This window comes from Myripristis murdjan, chromosome 9 (genome assembly GCF_902150065.1).
Source record: "Myripristis murdjan chromosome 9, fMyrMur1.1, whole genome shotgun sequence".
Classification (NCBI taxonomy): domain Eukaryota; kingdom Metazoa; phylum Chordata; class Actinopteri; order Holocentriformes; family Holocentridae; genus Myripristis; species Myripristis murdjan.
This window is the reverse complement of record NC_043988.1, coordinates 18,731,832-18,748,135: the sequence shown is the minus strand read 5'-3', so window position 1 is coordinate 18,748,135 and position 16,304 is coordinate 18,731,832. Positions and strand designations below refer to the sequence as shown.

The 16,304-nt window shown below is 42.4% G+C and overlaps 2 protein-coding genes across 9 annotated transcripts in view; one reads left to right on the top strand and one right to left on the bottom strand.

The window, feature by feature from the left end:
- The window catches only part of LOC115365471 (membrane-associated phosphatidylinositol transfer protein 2-like), a 52,506-nt gene extending 39,265 nt beyond the window's left edge, over positions 1-13,241 (top strand). For 4 of the 7 annotated variants that reach the window (XM_030060495.1, XM_030060496.1, XM_030060497.1 and 1 more), the window contains exons 13-25: positions 145-359; positions 536-711; positions 1,051-1,221; positions 4,093-4,257; positions 5,265-5,555; positions 6,206-6,354; positions 6,464-6,580; positions 6,871-6,987; positions 7,116-7,264; positions 8,033-8,182; positions 8,322-8,502; positions 8,713-8,841; positions 9,441-13,241. In XM_030060495.1, the coding sequence (XP_029916355.1) occupies positions 145-359; positions 536-711; positions 1,051-1,221; positions 4,093-4,257; positions 5,265-5,555; positions 6,206-6,354; positions 6,464-6,580; positions 6,871-6,987; positions 7,116-7,264; positions 8,033-8,182; positions 8,322-8,502; positions 8,713-8,841; positions 9,441-9,830 (2,400 nt within the window). In that variant the 3' untranslated portion in view covers positions 9,831-13,241. Of the gene's footprint in view, positions 1-144; positions 360-535; positions 712-1,050; positions 1,222-2,881; positions 3,035-4,092; positions 4,258-5,264; positions 5,556-6,205; positions 6,355-6,463; positions 6,581-6,870; positions 6,988-7,115; positions 7,265-8,032; positions 8,183-8,321; positions 8,503-8,712; positions 8,842-9,440 lie in introns of all 7 variants that reach the window. The other 3 variants (XM_030060500.1, XM_030060498.1, XM_030060499.1) reach the window with 2 other exon arrangements.
- A 506-nt stretch (positions 13,242-13,747) lies between these two features.
- On the bottom strand, positions 13,748-16,304 carry arl6ip4 (ADP-ribosylation factor-like 6 interacting protein 4). 2 transcript variants are annotated; one of them, XM_030060504.1, is made up of 5 exons: positions 15,955-16,304; positions 15,525-15,842; positions 15,313-15,430; positions 14,411-14,480; positions 13,748-14,315 (listed from the first exon to the last, which is right to left on the bottom strand). In XM_030060504.1, the coding sequence occupies exons 1-5, from the start codon at positions 16,154-16,156 to the stop codon at positions 14,259-14,261; spliced, it is 765 nt and encodes a 254-aa protein (XP_029916364.1). In that variant the 5' UTR covers positions 16,157-16,304; the 3' UTR covers positions 13,748-14,258. The 2 variants fall into 2 exon arrangements, with proteins under 2 accessions (XP_029916364.1, XP_029916365.1); XM_030060505.1 differs by having other exon boundaries at positions 15,967-16,304.

Sequence of the window (16,304 nt, the reverse complement as noted above, 5' to 3'; positions counted from 1 at the left end):
CACTCACTGTGTGTTTTTTTCCTGAGATCATGTCTGAACTCTTCTAGGCAACAGTATCATCAAGTTGCTGTATCCAGCTGATACCCATGATTTCTTTTACAGTAACACCAGCCTTTCTTACATGTTCCTCCATCACTCCTGCAGGACCAGGATCTTCTCTCTCCAGGGATCATCATCAACAGCGGGCACGGATTGGCCTCTCCGACCTTGGAGGGCAGCCGCCACCTTAGCCGCAGCAACATCGACATCCCTCGCTCCAGTGCACCTGACGACACTAAGAAGCAGCTACCACGCAAGAGAAGCGACTCCTCGACCTATGAACTAGACACCATAAAACAACACCAGGCCTTCCTGTCCAGGTGTGTGTTTACTGTTAAGGCTCCTGTGTGTGTTGCTTTATACTGATTTACCTTTATGTAAATTTAATAATCCCTGACTAGGAAGACAAATTTATTTGGTCCTTGCGTCATTTACTGTCCGTGTATGTTTTATTTTTAGCTCAATGCAGGGAGGTGACTTTGTGCTGTCCTTTCAGCTTACACTCCAGTGTCTTGCGGAACGATCCGACCTCGCGGCGGTCCAGCAGCAGCACCATGCTGGACGGAGGCTCCCTAGGGAAGTTTGACTTTGAAGTGTCCGACTTCTTCCTGTTCGGCTCTCCCCTGGGTTTGGTACTCGCCCTGAGGAAGACTGTCATTCCTGTGTTGGACGGTATGTCAGTTTGAAGTCTGAACAGAGGAGAAGTTACCTCTCTAAAACTTTTAGGCTATTAAAGTTTTAGAAAACATCGCCTATGTTTTATAAGGTAAATCGCTCAATAATAAAAACTTACCCACCTTTGAGTCTTAAGCGAGGCCATGCATCATACCTAACAGCAACCTTTTTACCTTTGGATGATCACCACAATACTTTCAGGCTGTTTTTAATTTTGTCCAAATATTCTGTAATGACTTTTACATTAAGTCATTACAGAGTGAGCTCTTGATTATCACCACCACAGGTTTTTCCACTGTTCCCTCTCATAGCTTTTGGCTCACTTTCCCCCCCTAGTGGCCCAGCTGCGACCAGCCTGCCAGCAGGTCTACAACCTGTTCCACCCCGCCGACCCCTCAGCTTCTCGTCTGGAGCCGCTCCTGGAGAGAAAGTTTCACCTCCTGCCGCCTTTCAACGTACCACGCTACCAACGCTTTCCCCTGGGAGACGGCAACTCAGCTCTATTGGGTGAGCCCTTTGCTCTGATGATGATGATGATGATGATGATGATGATACACACCAACACAGTAAATATCCTGTTATGCTGAGTGGGACACATATTCCTGACTTGGATTCACATACACAGACACAAATGCAAAATTTATGGATTCAAATGGCTGTTTAATTTATTTTGGTAAGTTAAAGTGTAGATAAGTTTTTTTTGTTTTTTTGTTTTTTTTTTAACTCAGACCTCATTCAAATATTTTCTGGTATCTTGTAGAATCACAAAGAGCACAACTTCACTGATCACGTTAGTATTGAGGAACATTGTCTCACTGGACCTCAATACAGTCCGATGGGGAAATCTGGGAAGCCTACAAAAACCTTAAGTTATCTTGTTTTCCAAAATAAGAAGTTTACTGTATAGTCACATGGGAGAACGTGGTGAAAACCATTAATTTGCTACAATTACTGACAGTAGGTTTTTTCATAGGTAAACAAACTCAAAGGAAAAAATTGTGTGAGAGCTTCTACTGAGAATTAGCAAGGAGAGCAGATATGCAGAAGTGCAAAGTAAAGTTATTATAACTTAATAAAACCATTGTTTACAAAAACAATTTTTTAAATACATGTCTGACTGTATCTCAAGCTTCCTGATTTCAGCAAAGGAGATATATTGTAGTATGTGCTCTCTTATTCTAACTGATGTCAGACAATGTTTTAACGAGGTCTGGGTTCAAAACAAGTAAAACTATCCTTTAAGATCACAACTAGAAACTTAAGACACTGATGGATCTTATTCTAATTTATTTTCTTATTCTAATTTTTGTATTCTGATTCCTGATCCTCTGTTTCTCTGGATGCATGCTGTAGACGACATATGTCTCGAAAGACCCCTTATCAGCGCTGTGGGAGTTTTCTTCACACATAGAAAAGCATTCTCACAAAGAAAAATGAAACATTTTTCTACTGTTTGTGCTTCAAAGTCTTTTGTGAAGCAATATATTCATATACATGTGGTCATAGTCCTGCTGGTGCTTTCTGTTTGGACTGGAGTAACCCTTAGAGCCTCAGCCTATCCTTTTACATTAACTTCTACGTTTTACCAAGAAGAAATATGTAGAGAATTAGTTAGTGCAGATAGCGACCAGTGAGCAGCACAGGCAAGAGAACCAGGGGGGGTTGATGAACTGTGCAACCCTGAAGTTATTCCTTAGTGACTACAGGCCGTGATTTTGACATATGAGATTCTCAAAATATGACAGCTTTCATCAAATGAGTTGTCACTAAATATCCTCAGAGCTACAGAGTGTAACTAATTAACAAAGTTTTAAATATTGATAAAGTTTTAAAGACAAATTTAGTTTCATTAATCACTTTAGTTAGAGCTGAAGATTTTTCCAGTGAGTGGATGTATTAAAATCGCAGGGTGTAGTGATATATCTCCCCTTTAGCTGGCAGTTTACCTCCAGCTTGAACTGAATGCGTGGGCTCCACTAAGGGCTTGACTCTACTCTTTTGTCTCATGTTAAGTTGTTCTTGTTATTGCTTCATATGTTTTTGTGTCTTCCTTGTCTTCTTTTCTTCTACCTCTCTCGGCCTCCTGTCCCCATATCTGCGCACCCGGCCCCCCCTATCTCTTGAACCCCCCACTCTCTACCCCTGTGCCTTCCACCTCCCTCTCTAGTGGAGACAGTCCAGAGCAACGCTCAGCTCCTACTCGATAGCGGGCCTCCCCTGTCTCTTCGCTGTCAGGAGACCATCAGCGAGACCTGCATCCCTGTGCCTGTGCTAAACTGGCAGGAGGGCTTCCTCAAAGCCACACCCGCCACTCTGGAGTGTGTGTAGCCTCTCCCATTCACCCGCATCTGTCCCCAGCCCATTCACTGTGTGTGTGTGTGCGTGTTTCTTTTTCTGTTTGTCTCATCCTTCCTGCTGTTACGTCCAAGATACTCAGATTCATATTTATCAGTGGTGTCTTCTTCAGAGTATTCCCATTGCTGTTGTTTTGGCTTCAGTCGACAATTTGGGTCTCATTTATTCCCACTAAATACACTTTCTCCTGCAGTATCGAGCCTTTTATCGAAATTGCTCGGAATAGCTGGTTGAAATTTCCCGCTTGCCACTCTGACCCTCCTAAACATTTGTGATTACAAATCGAAATGCTAAAGAGTTGCAGCGTGCCATGGAAATACTACGGAGTATCTTGTAAGCATCTGTTGTTGTGGTGTTGCATTTTGCTGTTGCCATCCCTCACTCACGTCCTCCCGAGAGTTTGGAGGATGCTCACATTTGTGTTTGTGCTGTAGTTTTATAAGTAGAATCTCAGTGTGTCTGCGTCATTTCCATGTCTGACAAGAATCGGAGAGATTATTAACATCAGCAAGAGACAATTACTGTGTTGTCTGATTTAAAAAGAGTGGTTTTGGTGTAGAGGTTGTGCTGCTTGTAACCGTGTGTATATATCCTGAATATTTCCTCATGTTTCTCCCTTTGGTAATGGTCAGAGGTCATTTGATTATGTCAAGTCTCCAGCAGTATTTTATCATGTCTATTTAAGCAAAAGGTTATTACCTTATGTATGATATAATTAATAATGTCTTTAGAAATTCTCATAAGTGGGCATGACTGTAACAAATGTTTAAATTTGTGATTTTTTTTTTTCTTGCATTCATGAAGTCACATTCATGGAGCCCCTGTGTTGCCGCTCAGTCTGTTTTCAGAAATCTGACTTTGACCACCATGTGGCAACCTGGTGGTTTCACATGTCCTCTGAAACCATGGTGTCTGCCGCCACATTTCTCAGCTGCCACATTCACAACCCCCTCCCCCTCATCATTGCGAGTTCCCCTTGCCTCTGTCTGTGTCTAATGGGATCTCCTTGTTTCGGCTCAATAGCGGATGTTGTTCAGTCTCATGGTGGTGTCTTCATGGACAGTTCGTACCCCTCCTCCCCTGTAACGGGCCCCCACTGCCGGGGCGTACGGAGGGCCAGTGAGGTCAGCATTGCCAGCCAGGTCTCAGGAATGGCAGACAGTTACACTGCCACCAACATAGCCAACAGTAAGTGTTCTCAACCAACGAATCTCTCTTACCTCTCTCTCTCTTTCCTCCACTCACACACACACACACATACACACACATACACGTACACACACACACACACACACACACACACACTGCTCTATTTTCTCTCATTCTCTCTCTTCCAGTCTCTCTCTCTCTGTCTTGTTTCTTCTTTCATTGCACTTTTTAACTCCTTTCTCATCTTCTCTCTCACACTCAAACCCTGATCCTCTGACTCTACACACACCCTGCACTCCAGCTGGAGCAGCCTGGCCAGCCCGGTAGATTCAGATGTGAACACCCAAACCCTTAGCCAGATTTAACATTTTAATCATTAGGAGAATGTCACTTCAGAGGGATCGTACAGACTGTTTTGCTGATCACCTGTTAAAATCTGAAGTCCCGAGAGATCGAAGTCTCTAAGAAGAGCTAGCTTAGCACCACTTTTCACTGTCTGTCTTACTCTTACCCACTGTCTAAATGTAAATGCAATGAATGAGTGCTGCATTTATCTAATGTTGCAATGCATGTAGACACCTGCTTCACTGAACCATTCCTGCATTGCCCACTCCCTACTGCAGTGTTCGCTGAGACGACTGGTTCCCTGTTGTGCTTTTTTTTTTTTTTTTTTTGAGATTGTCCTCCAAAGTCATCCCTTCCCTCGCTCTACCTCATACTAACACACCCTGCACAGAACGATCCCAGCACCTACAGTCCTGGAGCATCACGGGACATGATTCTGAAAACTTCCTACTCATTTGAGACACTGACATCAAAGGGAGTTGAGGAACATCAGTCCATCCTACGATCTTAACCATCACTAACAATTCTTTTTCAGCTCTGATGTTCACCGTGTAATGACTCTCGATTATCTGTTTTCTGTGATGGCAGCTGCTGACTGACACCAGACACACTTCACAGGATCATTTTGAAACTGTTCAAGACTGTCATCATTCAGAGATCATTTTCATGTGGTTTCTTTCTCTTTGTTTTCTTTTCCATAGCGCAATCATGCCAAATTAACCAATCCAAAAAGCTCAGCCTTTTGTCCCAACTGGCCTTGTCGTCACAAAACAAATTCTTCCCGAGAAGTCCTCCTAATTCCTGTAGGAAAGCAGAGACTGGCCAGATCCCTGGATCTCCAGAGACAAATCTAGTGACAGAGCTGGAGTCTGACGCAGATGCTAGTGAAGGTCTAAGTCCCACTGACCAGTTTCAGAGGTGCCTGTCAGCTGGCCTGGACTTTGCTATATCTGACCTGGTCTCATTGGACTCCCAGGCTGAAGTGGAGCAAGGTACTCTTCTAAGGGAAGGGGCAAATTAATTCAGCCTGAGGCTGCAGTTCTCTCTGTCCACCCTCCTTTTATGCTGTTCACACTATATTGCAAAATCCAAAAATCCCCTATCCGCTATTTTTCTCTCCTTGTATGATTGGTCCCTTCAGGCATCTGAGGTGTTCATTTCCTTTGGTGAGGGAATAATGTATAATATTCAGGCTCTATCTACAATCTGTCCTCTCTCGCTATATCTGTGTAGGCCTGACAGCGCTGTCAGTGATTGTGGGTCAAGAATTAATTTTATCATCACACATCTTTTCAAATCCATCTTTTTTCATGCCCATACTAACTAAACTAACCATGCTCAGTTGTTCCTTTTGATGATTTCTTCCGGTTCCTTTAACAGTCTAACAGCAGATTTCTTTATCTTCTCTCTCTTCATGCATTTCAGCGCATGGTTTTGCAGGTCAATAACAACTACCAACTTCTACCTTTCCTCCTTGTAGCTGAAGAACTGCTGGGAACGGTGCTGATTGTGGCTTAAAATTGAAAAGTTCATTTTGATGGTTTAGTTTCATGGGTGTGTTACACCCCTGCCTCACGTCCTGCACCTCACACCCGCTCTCACAGTTTCGCTCTCACTTGTGCGCCCTCTATCCCGATCGCAGTTGCAGCACGTTGGTGGGGAACCAAGCGGATGGACTTTGCCCTGTACTGCCCTGATGCTCTGACTGCTTTCCCCACCGTGGCTTTACCACACCTCTTCCATGCATCTTACTGGGAGTCCACTGACGTTGTGTCCTTTCTCTTGAGACAGGTGAGTCAGCAGCGTAACATTTTCCAGTAAAATGGTGCTATTAGTCACTTGCAGACTGTCGGCCTTGTTCTTTGACCCTCAGTATGAGTCACTCAAATGTCTCCTGTAGGTCATGAGGCATGAAAACTCCAGCATCCTTGAACTAGATGGAAAAGAGGTGTCAGAATTCACCCCTTCCAAACCTCGAGAGAAGTGGCTCCGGAAGAGGACCCACGTGAAGATCAGGGTAGGGATCACATTTACAGTTTCAGGACGACCTGGTGGTTCAGTTTGCTGAGACACATCCTGTGTAATCGCAGCAGCTCTGGCCCAGGACCTTTGTCAGATGGCATTCCCATCTCACTTTTTGTGATCTTTCCTGTCTCTCGCCTCTGTCAGCAGTCAAATAAAGCAAAAATGCCCAAACAAAGGCAAAAAAAGATTGTTACATTAATTTGCTATGCGAGATCAGGCGCACAAAAACTGCATTTCATTTCAGCATTTCAGCATGCATCTGTGTTTGTTCTGCTTTGGTAGAATGTGACAGCCAACCACCGTGTGAATGACGCCGTGTTCACCGAAGACTGCCAGCAGGTTGTGACCGGTCGCTTCATGTACGGCCCTCTGGACATGGTCACTCTGACTGGGGAGAAGGTGCATTTTCTTTCTTCAGCACCGCAACACACACAGACTTAAGATATCACTAATGCTCGACCACGTGCCCCGTGTTTGTGTTCAGTCATTGTATTAAACGGTGCTGGTGGTTGTCCGTTCGTGTGCAGGTCGACCTCCACATCATGACCCAGCCTCCATCAGGAGAATGGGTGTACTTTGACACCGAGGTGACCAACAGTAGTGGCCGAGTGTCTTTTGTTATCCCGGAGAGCAAGCGCCTGGGCATCGGTGTCTATCCTGTTAAAATGGTTGTCAGGTGAGATAAACTCGACACTTTTTACATAATTACATAATGATGGTTGTTGCAGGGTTTATCCTGCCAGTAAATTTGAAAGTAGAATGTTTAAGCCTAGAAAAACTATGGAAAATGATGATTTTATATGTATATGTTAAAGATTTACCAATTAAAAAAGAGGGGAACTGTAGTGAGGGCATTTTAGAATTTGTGTTCATTCATCAGTTTGTCTCAATTTACTGAATAAAGTTGAAAATGGTCCCGGTTCAGCCAAAATGATCACACATTTTGTTGTTTGAGCTTGGACTGTAATAAAAAAGTGAAAAAACCTGCCAAAACGTATGCCAGTTACTCATTTATTTTAGAGAGGCTCATATACAGTATTTGAAATATAGACTGACTTTCACAACATAAACGGTTAAAACATACCCGTTCATTGTCAACTCTTAAAACGGTACTTTTGTTTTGGAAATTAAGTTAAAATCTATGGAGAAGTCATGTAAAAGTCATTGGTTTACTGGCGTTGGTTTACTCAGTGGTTCATTATGCAGTTTTACTTTTTTCCAAGGACCTTCTGTTTTGTTGAAATGAATCCACTTTCAGGAAGCCTAATAATATATTCTGTGTTTCCTCGACTTTGTAGATTATTTTACTCAAATGCAAAAACTCACAGTCATAGTCTTCAAAGTGAATGTCAAGGAAAGAAAACACTTATTTTCCTCTTCCTCTGTAATGGTCTATCTCTCTCCATCTTTCTTTCTTTCTTTCTGTGTCTCGTTTGGCTCCCAGGGGAGACCACACATTTGCAGACAGCTATTTAACAGTTCTGCCCCGTGGAACTGAGTTTGTGGTGTTCAGCATAGACGGCTCATTTGCTGCCAGTGTGTCCATCATGGGCAGTGACCCTAAAGTGCGGGCGGGAGCCGTGGATGTAGTCAGGTACTTCTTCACCTCTACTCTCTGGGTATTTAAGGAGTCTCCTTCACACTGAAACATTATAAGCATCTGCCATAGAAATGCATGCCTTGGTTCCGTTTCCCTTCCTCTACTTTTTTGTACTTTTATTTTGATATTCCAGGCACTGGCAGGATTTGGGCTATCTGATCATTTATGTGACGGGACGTCCAGACATGCAGAAGCAGCGCGTGGTGGCCTGGTTGTCTCAGCACAACTTCCCTCATGGTATCGTGTCCTTCTGCGACGGCCTGGTCCACGACCCGCTCCGACACAAGGCCAACTTCCTCAAGTCCCTGACTGAGGTCAGAAAGGGATTATGGGAGGAGAGGGGTTTTAATCTGTATTGTTGCATGTAGGGTTATTATCTGTAGAGTTCATCGTCACAGAATGAATAAGGACCATGTTTTTAAAAATGACAAAAAGTGGTAATTATGCTGTCTAATAAAGATATTAGCTCAAACATGGAGAAATGTGCCAAGCAGTAATGTTCAGCATTGTTTTACTGATGCCAGGCTCACATGAAGATTTTTGCTGGCTACGGCTCAACCAAAGACATCTCAGTCTACACCTCCATCGGCCTCTCGCCCTCCCAAATATACATCGTTGGTCGACCCTCCAAGAAGATGCAGCATCAGTGCCAGGTACCATTTCATTACAATGTGCTGCTGTGTGCAGACCTTTGACTCATAACACAGGGGGTGGAACCGTTCACCTCTGTCATGTTTCTGATTTTACCTTGGTTTTTAAAAAAAAGAGTTTGGAGAAAATTAAACTGAGAATTCAACTTCATCGGAGAAGCATGCCTGGGTATGTGACTTGTGAAAAACTAGTTTATCAGACCTAATTGTTGACACAGAATGTTGTGGTATGGAATTTTTAATGTAAAGAAAAACAATAGTGTTTACCAGGAAAACTACATTGGGCACCTTTACCTGTCGTACCTTTGTTTGTTAAAAACTTTACATGTGGTGAGAACAAACTACAGTTCAGTGAACTGACGATGTAGAATAATGTTTTGTTTTTTTTGGTACAAACTCTTTCCACCGCTAAATATAATTTCAAACATACTGAGTAAACACACCAACGCAGGAATGTAATTTACTCTTTGATTCTTCTTTTTTTTTCTTTGTCCAATATGGGAAGTCAGTCAGTAATATCCATCAGCTGAATGAAAAACACTCTGTGAAAACGGTCTTTCATTACAGTTGACAGCATGTGTCTTTTCTGTGCCTCTGACCAGTTTATCACAGAGGGCTATGCAGCCCACCTGTCCCAGCTGGAGTACAACCACCGCTCCCGGCCCGCCAAGACCAGCAGTGCCCGCATGGTGCTACGTAAAGGCAGCTTTGGCTTGGGCGCCAACAGCGACTTCTTGAGGAAGCGAAACCACCTGTTGCGCACCATCTCCTCCCAGCCGGCCCCCAGCTCCCCAACAGGCAGCGGCCACAGCAAACCGGAGCGCACGCAGAGCCAGTCAGACAGTGAGCGGCTGGAGCGGGAGCGGCTGGAGCGCGCTCACAGCCAGGGTCACGGCCCGGGACCGGCCCAGCGCAGCATGAGCATCACGGCCAGCTGCTGGGGCCGCAGCAGCAGCACGAAGCTAGAACCAGGCCTTTTCAGCCCCAAATGAGCTTCGAGTGTTAAGAAAGACACAGTGGAAAAGCTTTAGGAGAGTGACTTTAAGATACAGTGCCAAGGAAGGGATTCATGAGATAAAGACCTACAGAAAAGATTCACAGAAAGAGAGTGAAAAGCGGTCACATTGCACCAGATGAGAAAATACCACGATGAAAATAATCGGTGCTACAAACCACTCTTTGTAAAACCAACACCAATACTAAGCCACACTCAACACACACAGCAATGGACAGAGGTTACAGCTATATTTATTGTAAAACTGCGACAGAGGCTAAATGCATTTCAAGAAGCATCTTTATGAAGCAGGAACACGCACACACAACACACACAACCCTAGCTAGTGTGGTAGAAATTCAGACTGTTTCTTATTGTATACTGTTCAGTAAATATTTGTCAAGTGTCTTGGGTACAAAATCAGTCATCGTGGCTAAAATAGGGTTTTAGATTTGAGTTGGTTCCATACACAAACCAGCCCCATGCGCAGACGGCCCGTGTTAGGCTCCACGTGGCGACGCCGCTCCGCCGTGTCGCCTGCTGCACGGTCACTGACCACTGTGGCCACCCAAGCACAAAAATAACACAATACATTAACCAGTTGTTTTAAAAGGCTGTCCTGTTTTACACATCTATACCCAGATGTGTTCTACCATGAGAGCAGATGGAAGAATCAGGTAAAACTGGATTGCAGGCTTTTTGTTTTCTGGTTTTGGCCGTTCAGATGTAAATGAAATTTAGCCATCGTTAGTACTTCTGTGAAATCTTGGGTAAAATCATCATTTATTAACAGCAACAAGAAAAAAAAACATGGTCTGTGATTATTTGTGTTAATTTAGGTGATTTAACCAAGATCTATTAATCATGTTGCATATGCTCCTGTGATTAGCATTTATACCCAGCAGTGAGTTAATTCTGCTAGTTGTGTGGCGAATACCAATCCCATACATCCAGTTCCACCTGTTTTCTAGGCTACTCTCAGGCCAAACAACCACCTGAATATCACACCAAGAAGAAAAACAAAATGACCCTTTAACTATGGCGACAGTCGAGACTGTGCCTGGGTTTTTATAGTATTTCATCACATCACTTCATTGCACTGCTGTAATTGCCTATATGCGTAATTAATGACTCAGCTATAGGGGAAAATCCCACTACTGTATGGTTTATGTGCCAAAGTAAACAGTATAGAGTGATATGCTGTACCTGAATGGAAAAGAACTGAATCAAACGTCCTTTGTATGGAAATGCTCTGAAAACTAGATTGTGTAAGTGTATAGTTGAACGCCTTACTAAGGCCTGTACATACTGATGTTATTATATAGTGTAGATCTGGTATCTGGTCCACTGACGGGGCCAGCTTCAAGTGTCTTCTTTACTCTGGGGGGAAAACACCGCCACATTCAGGATATGCTCTTATTATTGTTGTTATTATTTAAGATGATAGATATTTTAAAAATGTATTGATTTGGTGAACAAAATGTGTTGGAAGATTATTTTAGCTACGTAGTGTTTATTTCCCTCATACTTCATTTGCAGCAGCCAATACTCGAGGTCTTTGCCTGGCACAGTATTGTAATTTTTATTGTTTTATCTTGCAAATCACCTGAATTGTATCAATGGAACTGCTATCTTGTGTCATATATTGTATGTTTGTTATATATTTTGGAAATTTTGGGATATGGCTAATTCTCTGGGCATCCCTAAGCTGTACATGAGGCATTGAATGTGCTCATAGATAATCCTCCTTAGGTTAAGGTTAATCTTTCTCCTCGTTTTGCGGCGCCTTCAAGAGAAGAGAAAATCTGCAAAGTGTAAATTCTGTATCATATGCTTTCAAAGGTAGGATCATAGAGCTCAGACTTACTTTATGCTGTTGATCGTTTATTTCTGGGAGGGGTAACTGTTTGTTTAATTCAATCAAAATGATGTATATTTGTCCCTCTTTTAGGCGTGTATAGAACTGACTGCAATGGACCAATATTGGCTGAAATGTAAGGGAAAGCGTGCAATATTTCTCAATCATACCACAAGATCAAACTGACCGTGTCGAGAGAACGTCACAATGCATTGACAATCAGTTGAACAGGCACATACTCAACAGACGTCAAGCTGCAGGGGTGTTTGAACATGACTTGGCATTATCAAAAACATCCAAGGTGCCAGATATATGTATGTATCTATATCTATATATATAGATATAGATAAATATATAGATATATATATCTATACACACACACACACACATATATAGATATAGATATATATACATACATTACAACATTTTACAGGAGGTTTCTCATAGTAAAGTGGCACTGATATGCACTGATATCTCAAGGTAAAAATACAGCAGTGGAAAATGCCAGCATGAAGAGCAGATAGTGACTAGTGCGCAGTGGGAACTGTTTTTGCTGTGGCTTTTCTATTCCTGGCCAGCATCCTACTAAGGTTTAGAGGAATCCAAATAACATTTAATAGTTACCCACAAATATATAGATATATGTATATACTCCCCAAATGCAAAGACATGTATAACCTTGAGTGTGGCCTGTTGTCCTGGTTGGGGTTAACCAAGTGAAAGCAACGTTCAGGTGATTTGTGGAAACTGCTGTCCATCTGCATTTTGACCTTTCCAATATTTGGCATGAAGCCATACGGACAGCGGGACGCCTGCTGTTAAAAAGTGTTGCTGTTTGTACATAGAAAGCGAGGTGGGAAAGGACAGACGATGCTAAAACCGTGCACTCTTTTAAAACGACAACTACTGAAGCATATTCCCTTCCTCAGAGATCTTGAGTTACCTGGATATTAAAATCCAGAGAATGTAAAAGATGAACTTGTGCAATCATCTGTGAAGTTTGGATACCTCTGGGCAGACAATCGTTCTGATTCTGCTACTGACACAGATTTTACCAGAGGCCTTACATTTCCCTTTTCTGCCTTACATTGACCATTGTTATGCTAGGCCTAGAGCGAACACTGCTTACTCTACACCCACAGTCCGAATTGATTTTCTGGACAAAAAAAAAAAAAAAAAAAAAAAAAAGATTAGGACTCTCATGCAGAATTTGCTGCACAGAAATAAGAAAAGGCCATATTTTCTAACGAGGCTCTGGTTTGTTAGTATTTGAACGGAAATACTAATTGAACAAAGGAACTTGACATATTTTACCAACATTAAGCGATCCGTCTCTCTCTCATGCTCTGTTCCCCTGGTTAATGCAGTGCTGTAACTGTTAACACCAACACTTGGCTTTCATAGGCTGTACATACTGAATACCTTAGTAAAGGCTTGGAAAACATTTTCATTGTACAGGGTGTGTATCTTGTAGTTTTTTGGATAACTTCATTTTATCCATTTCCTTGTGTTTTTATGTACAGTGTATAAAGAACATATGAAGAACAACAATGTACCGTTTTGGTCTCTCTTTTTTCCCCCCTCCAATGATCTGTGAGGTTTTTAATCAGTGGAAAAATTATAAGGAATTATCCTGTCCCAAAGAAAAAAAAAATTCCATTTCATCCATTTCATGAGGAAAATCCATTTCATTGGAAGTTCAGTGACAGACACTCCTTTTAGAGCAGATTAAGACATCAGGCCTCATTCAAGAGGATTTCTCCATGAGTTAGGCCGATATGCAAAGATGGGAATATTTCAAATATGAAAGCAGTGAAATGGCTTTTAGAAGAAGCAAATAAATAAAAAAAATCAGATAGAGGTAAAACAATAGGTGAAATTAATCAGCTATCAAGAAAAGTGACAATGCCTAATGAAGATGAGATACAAGTGAATGCATTTCATATTGAAACTGATTAACTATATATGCATCTTAAAAAAAAAGGGTATTTATTAGATTGAGGGCAACATGACTGGAACGGGGTGAGAAGAAATAAATGCTAAAATGACAAGTATTACTGCATTCAAAATTTATAATTGTATTTGCAAAGAACAATCAACAACTGTGAAATATAAACTATACATGTCCAAATTTAACAACGTACCAGCGCATGAAATCATTTATGTGTCTCAGTGAGAGATAATGGTTGTTACCTGGATTCACCTCAACAGTATATTAATATTTTGTACATTCAGTGTGTTTTATGAAAGGCAAATAAGACTCTCCTTGTTCACGCATGCACTGCACACTAAATATCAATTTGTTGAATTATGTGAAAAAGATATAGAGACTTATTTCAAAGTTTTTCCATGTCAACGTTTTAATAGTTTTGAACAATGACTCGACAGCTTAGTTTTAGATCAGTGAGCCTCTAGTGTTCAGATTAGTTTTCATATTTATGTTGGAAGCAGTGGTGCATCCATGACATTGACACGCAGAAACCTTCCCTGTACAAATCACATATTTAACAGTTTTTGTTGACGACGACGATGATTTTCGGAAGCAGCCCTGGAGAAAATACCCGTCCTCTACCTGTTGATCCCCAGCCTCCTCTGAAAGGCGCTCCCGTCCCCCTTGGTGGCTTGCTGTGGGAGTTAAATGTGGGAGTTAAGCTGCTGGATTCAAGATAACAAAATGTTCACAACGATAAATTTGATAAACTTGTTTTTTTTTTTTATACCTTATTGATATCTTTGTGTCTTTCTCGACTGACTATCTCCTCGATGATCTCTCCCTCTCCTCGAACCAACCTGGAGATGACAAACGTAAAAAGAAAATGAAAAAAGAAAGTTAAAAGGTGCACTACACAAAACTAAGGGTTCAATTAAAGCGTTAATTTGTGTAATAGATCCTGTGTTTTTGTGTGCCCACTCCAGTTTTAGTCATTAGCCTCCAAAGGATGCATGCTTTAACGGAAATTCACAGAGTGCACCTTTACAGCTCTCCTAAAAAGGTCTCTTGAAAGGCAGCCAATCACAATCTGCCCTACAGAAATTATTTAAGGCATAGTTCACCACAAAATGAAAATTCTGTCTAGCCAAATGAGGGTATGCAGACTCCTAGGGATACACTGAGTATTGCAAGGGGTACTTGAGTTTTGTATGTTAATTAATTAAAAAAAAAAAAAAAAAAAAACATGCATAATTGCTAAAATAATAAGCTTTGGCTATGATATAAAAATGTAGATTTAAGTTTGCTAAACCACATTTTATATTTAATATTCCCTCTGGGTTTCCAGGTGTCAAATGTGTTTCTGGTTTCAATCTGCTCCATGTGGTTATCGAGCGAAGACGTTTGTTTACTCTGACAGGGAAGCCAGACAAAACTGTAGACAATGGCTGGATTATTATTAGAGGCTGGATTATACCTCTTTATATTGGCTTTTTTTTTTTTTTTTTGCACTGGTCGGGGGGAACTTGGCTGAAAAAAAATATCTGAAGGTACATTATTGAAGCCAGTTCGAGAACCACTGATCTAGCCCAGATACTGACTGATTTCATTGAGCAGTTTGTTCCTTTAAGTTAACTTATTACATGACCTGAGGAGAGAGGACACACGGGCCTTCCTCCAGCTCTGACCCACCTGGTGCGTCCTGTTTCGGGGTCCACCACCCTGCGGATGACGCTCTGCCGGGCCTCGTACTCCTCCTTGGTGAGGGGCCTCTTGGTGGAGAGCCTGGCTTTCTGCTCGTCCGTCATGACTGCACAGGAAAGCAGAGCAAAGCACCTTGAACGCCTGGGGTTGTCGAGAAACATTGAGTTAAATGTGAAGTAAAAAGGCCACCACATTCATACCAGGTCCCAGCTCGGCGGCGCCCTCATCACTCTGCCACACCTGCAGGAAGGACGCAGGCTTTTCCACAGGAGGGCCGGGCATGGCCTCGGCAGCCTGCGCCTTCCTCGCCTGTTTCTTCAGCTTCTTCTCCTTCCTCTTCTCCTTCTTCCTCTGCTTCTTGAGCTTCGCCTTTTTCTTCTTCAGCTTCTTCTTCTTTGCTTTGCTCTTCTTCTTTTTTGCCTTCTCGCCGCCCGAGGAAGAAGATGAGGAGGATGAGGAGGAGCTGGACGAGGAGGATGAGGATCTTCTTCTTCGTTTCTTTCGACTGGCTTTCACATCTATCTCGGGGGGAAGACAAAACAAAGACACACAGACCAGGATGAGGTTCTTCTTCTGCCACCACAATGAAATAAACACTATAAACTTTCACCAACATGTACACAGCCTGACCTTGGCTCTTACGCGAGGTTTTCTTTGACGCTTTGGCACTCGGGCTCCTGCTCGGTGAGGAAGACGATGATGAAGAAGACGACGAGGACGCAGAAGATGAAGAGGAGGAGGACCTTCTCCGTTTTTTCTTCTCCTGTTTTTTCTCTCTCCCGCGTCTGCTGGACGACTCCGAGCGTCTGTCCGCCGACCGGCTGTGATCCATGACTAACGCGAGAAAAATGAAGACAAAACTTCACGTAAAATTTATTTAAATAAGACAAAAATAGGTTTCCTACCACGAAAGTGTTGGGAGATGTTGTGCTACGAGCCCTTCTTCCTGTTTGTGCGGAAATGTGGTCGGCTTCAGTATG